Source organism: Loa loa (assembly GCF_000183805.2).
Source record: "Loa loa unplaced genomic scaffold supercont3.810, whole genome shotgun sequence".
Classification (NCBI taxonomy): domain Eukaryota; kingdom Metazoa; phylum Nematoda; class Chromadorea; order Rhabditida; family Onchocercidae; genus Loa; species Loa loa.
The window spans coordinates 4,684-10,145 of record NW_018108990.1 but is presented as its reverse complement, the minus strand read 5'-3'; the positions used below and the strand labels follow the sequence as shown (position 1 = coordinate 10,145).

Sequence of the window (5,462 nt, the reverse complement as noted above, 5' to 3'; positions counted from 1 at the left end):
ACTATACATACAGATTTTCTACAAATACTTCACAAAATATAAAAGAGTTTGTACTTAGAAAAAAAAAGTTCGTTTCTACTGTAATCGATGATTATCTTTCAACAAATTCAATTTTTTTTTTTTTTGTTTGTAAAAATATTTTAACCCTAAAATTACATATGAAATACTGCTTAGGGAAAACAAATTCTAACTTACTTCTACTGGCAGAATCCATATATTCTATTTCAAAATCGTTGTCTTTCTCTTTAAGAAATTTTGCTCCAATATATCCATTTGAGTTAATTGTAAATGCAGGAATTTCGAATTTTTTAGGTTGATCTCCAGCATCAAATCGTAATTCTGCAATAAAAATACCGGATTAAATTCAATGAATTATATTTAAGTCTTATTTGATTGCGATTAAATATACTAGAATTAAATGAGTGTTACTAGATTATATGAAATGTTCAGTGTTTAATTTTCCAAAATAATATAATAAGTATTTTAAAAATGAAATCTTACTATCTTGTAATACGCCATTACTGCTAGTGATCATCAAATTTTTAAGAGGATATGAATGAGTACCAATTCCTGAAAAAACAAATTTTCATTCCTATAACATATCATCATCTATTAATAAAAATTACGAAGGAAAAATGTTTGTTTCGAAAAAAATACCTGCTCGAGGTATTAAATTTTCTATGTTCGAGTTAGTGATTCGAAACTGTCCATTTCCAAAATACAACTGATACGGAAATACTGATTTTTTTCTATCACCTTCGTTAACTTCGGATGATGCAGCTACCTAAAATTTTAAATAGTTATTTGATAGCAAACATAGTACGACAAATTTAAGACTTATTTCTGTGTAGACCATATTTCTTACTTTACTTAAAAAAAGAAAAAGAAAAACTCATATGCAAATTTCAGTGCTTACCGGAACGTAAACAACAGGGACAGCATATTGTCCTGAATTCACCGGGATCATCATCACTGGTCCATTTTTGGCAGTAAATTCCGGGTCTGAAAAGAAGATGAATGAATAGATTAAAAATCATTTCTGGAAATATAATTAAAATATCGTAGTATGGAGACAATGCAAAATATTTGGATAATTTTTGTTGTAAATTGATGAAATTTAAAGCGAAAAATTTTCCAAATTTATTTCAGATATGTTAATAAAACTTACTTTTTTGACTAACATCTGTCCATTTTGATTTCACTCGAATTTTCAACCTCATATTTTTCGTTCGACAAAGACCTCCCTCACCATTCTCTAAACCATCTTTATCACCAGTAGATGTTGCTGAAATTTATCCATTTTAAATTTAAAATAGATTTTGATCTGAAGAAATAGTTAATTAGACAGTTTTCTGATAATTATTTACATCTAATTGTCATCTTATGTAAAGCAGTAATTTATTATTTCATTTAAAAAACAGAGGGATAGCATTACAATTTCTATAAATCTTTTCATAAATCCCTCAATAAATGATTATCATAATTTTAGCAGCATAAAATGAAAAGGTGAAGAGAAGGTTAAAGTCGATCAATTTCCGCTTGAATGAACATTTCATTTAGTCATGATTATACATATAAATATAATGGTGCGCTATCTATGCATGTATATGTATGTATGTATAAGTTCGTATGTATATATTTGTATTGTCAACATTAATAATAGTAATGATGATGATGACGATGATGATGATGATGGTGATAACGACCTTGGCTTATGTAACCAGATTTATACCAAAACAGTTAATGATTTGCTATTATTACTAACTTGATCAGTTATTGAAAATTTGAAAGCACTACAAAATGTATGTTACATTTTCAACTTATTACAAAACTAAATTCTTATGATAAGTTCAGAAGAAAAAAATTATTTATTTTTGAAGTTATTCAAAAAAAGAAAAAGAAAAAAGTGAATATTTAAAAATATTGCAAGCAAGCTTATGAAACGATTAAATTTGCAAAAATTAAAAATCCTAAATAGGTAAAAAATTAACAAGAAAAAAAAAGACAACAAAAACAAACTTATAAAAAAATAATCATGATTCGGTTTATATGACATTTCATTTGGAAGCATTGGTATTTCACGTAAACGAATTATAATTGAATCATTTGCTTTTGTACATGTACCAATTAAAGAATCCACAAATTTTGCTGGACCACGACAATCAACAGCTGCATGCTCATTCACCTGTATGCAATAGATGAGTTAAATATGATGATATATTAAAGGAAATGTTAATTTAAATTTAAATCACAACAATAATTTGATAAATTTTGTGTTAAAAAAGAATCAATAAATAATAAATAAATAAATAAGTAAATAAATAATAAATAAAAATAATAAATAAATAAATAAGTAAACGATAATATTCTAACCCTATGAATAGCTGTATGTTCAGTGTCATTTGTTGAACAACTAAAACGTATCCTATCGTTCATTTTCAAATTTTCCATAAATAATGGAATATTGTTGCGTTCTGAGAATCTGAAAATTAAATTACAATGAAAATAATTGTTAAAAAAAAAAAAAGAAAAAAAAGTTTTCTCTTAAGGAATACCAATTAAAATGCGAATAATAAAAGCTTTTTGTCTTTTCCCATTCTTTTTAATCATATTACATAAAAAATTCTAGAATCTGATCTTGTCAAATTTTACAAAGAGACGTGGAAAGGGAAAAAAAAACAATGAATCAGAATCCTCATATCATGATAAACAACAAATTTCATATGATTATTATTAGCAAATACGAAGCTTCATAAAATCCATTCATCATTAATTGATAATTTGTATGATTTGATTAATTCAGCTTATTCATTGTTATCTCATTCCAAATAATAACCTTATTGGAATTATTAAAACAATAATTGTAATTAGCTATCTATCCGTTTAGCTATATCCTAAGAATGCAAAAATATCAAGCTTATCGAATCATTCCGTTTATTCTAAATTTCAAAATAAATTAAACAAATTTAAAATTTTGCAAAAAAAAAAAAAAAAGAAAAGAAAAGAAACAAACAACGGATTTGTCGATATCCAACTTATATTATATATGGTTGCTGATGTTATTAATGGTACGACAAAAAACGCAATAATGTTATCCATAATTCGAACACAGTAGCCGCTAGTAATAACATAACTTGAAGGATGAGAAACACTCCTGTAATATTTCATTTAAAATAAAAAAAAAAAAAAAAATGCAAAACTAACCAATGATTTATGAATAATAATTGTAGGAAGAGTTTACAATATGGCGGCGAACCAAATCATTTTTTGTTATCAATTTTGCTGAAGATTTGATTTGTTTTTTTTTTCTTTTTCTTCTCCTCATTTTTCATTTTTCAAATTTAAAAACTATTATTTTCATTTTTAAAGAAATATGTGAAAGTTTAATAATTTTGCCTATCTTTTTCTATTCAATTCAAATAAATACCTTTAATATTACCTTGACATTTGTAATTTTAATAATTAATCGTATAACTGTAACAATTATGATATTATTATTGTGATAATTTCATTTTATCTTCATAAAATCTGCTCTTTTTTGACTCTTTTTTTTTTCAAATTAAAAGTTCAAAATATAATCAAAGATCAGTATTTCTTAATTTTTTAAAAACAAAAAAAAAATTCTTAATATTACAACTTTCGTGATAACGAAGAAGATAGGATGGATGAAAAGTTACCATCTTATGCATGTCTATTTCTTTGTTACATTTATATTTATGCATGCAATGTATGCATGTACGCATGCATGCATGCATATTTGTATGTATCAATAACGATTGCATATGTAAATATAGTAGTAGCAATGGTCAAAGGTTCAATTGCGATAATTGTTATATTTGACAATCATATACCTTAAAAATAGTCAAAAAAGCAAGGATAATGCGACGAGAAAAAAAAAAAGACATTGAAGAATTATACCTTTTAATGACTTCAAAAGTGATGAAAAGATTATCTTTTTTTTTTTTCTCAAAGAATTTGAACAAAAAAAAAAAAAAGAATATCAATTATCATGTTCTGCATATAAAATTATATAAATGAAGTATTTGTCATACTATAAATTTTTATTTTCTATCCGAAATTTCGGATTCAAAAGAATGGACATACTATGGATGATTGTAATAGGATAAGTAGACAATTACTATAAGAGACAAACACATAAGATATGAAAAATGACAATCCATGGAATTGAATAATATGATTAAATGATAGAAATGATAAAATGAAATTCTGAAAATAAAATTTCGGAAGGGAAAAGAAAAGGAAATAGAAGAGAAAAAACAGGAAAAAGAAATTGCTAACTTGTTGAAAATTAAATCTTAAAAATGAATCAAAAAAAAAAGTGTTTTGAAAAAATCAACAAAAAAGGAAATGAGAGAAAAGCAAACTTTCAGTTTATTGTTATTCGTGATATGAAACAGATTGTCGTAGTATGTTATCGTTGTTGTCAATTTTGTCGTTCCTTATTCTTTCTTGCTTTTCTTTTTCACTTTTAACTTCCTTTCACAAATTTTAACTGAAATTAATGATGAAATATCAACTGTATGATCATTTCAATTATTATTATTGTAATTAGTAATAGAATTATAATAATTCTCATTACAACAATTTTAACCGGTTATTTAGGAATTATCCGTCGTATATTACATTGATAATAATTGAAAAGTATAAAATTCCATCATCGTACATTTATAACATTTTATAAAAAGTAATTAGAATAATTTTTTAAACATTCAATAATTTAAATTAAATTAAAAAGAAGGTTCAATGCTAAATTTCATTTTTAATTTGGAAATAATTTAGAAATATTGAAGAATTTTACTTCTCTTTTTTTTTCTGCATGCGAATTATTCAAATTATAAAAAAAAAGTCAACAAAACCATAAAATTAATAAAAATTTAGGAAGATTTTACACACTATATAACTTTTCAAAATCCTAAAATTTTTCAACACAGAATGTGATTCAAAATGGTAAAAAATTAGGATAAATAGGAAGAAAATTGCAGGAAGAATAATCCGGAAGAAAATTGTAGAGAGAATAATCCGGAAGAAAATTATGGAGAGAATAATCCGGAAGAAAATCGAATAGAATATAATAATCAGAAAGAGTGTTCCTAACGAAATCAAACCGTCCAAACAAGGTGAATCAGCGAAAAGTAACGGAATTAATCGTAAAGAAAACATGAATGAAAAAGAAAGATCATGAAAAGAGATCAGTAAAATGGAAAAATGCGGAAAAGTCAAGTAATCTGGGATAGAAACGGAATAAATTACAGTAATATGGAAGAAATTTCAAATAATCCGGAAAAAAGAAAGGGTAGTGAAAATTTTGATGTTTGGCGTTGGTGCATGTAGCGAGTGCTAGAGCGATATGCAAAATTTCCCTCATTGCTATTTTTTCATAAAACTGGATGCTATATCATTCGGAAAATGAATAAGTGAATAATTTGAAAAGTAAATCCGGA

The 5,462-nt window shown here is 25.2% G+C and overlaps 1 protein-coding gene across 1 annotated transcript; it reads right to left on the bottom strand.

The window, feature by feature from the left end:
• Positions 1 to 657: 657 nt before the first annotated feature.
• LOAG_10581 (hypothetical protein) lies at positions 658 to 2,185 on the bottom strand (the record flags this gene model as incomplete). The annotated part of the gene is made up of 4 exons (XM_003146105.2): positions 658 to 784; positions 917 to 1,002; positions 1,169 to 1,285; positions 2,020 to 2,185. Coding segments are annotated over 4 exons (495 nt in total), but the record flags the coding sequence as incomplete, so codon positions are not given.
• Between the last annotated feature and the right edge of the window lie 3,277 nt (positions 2,186 to 5,462).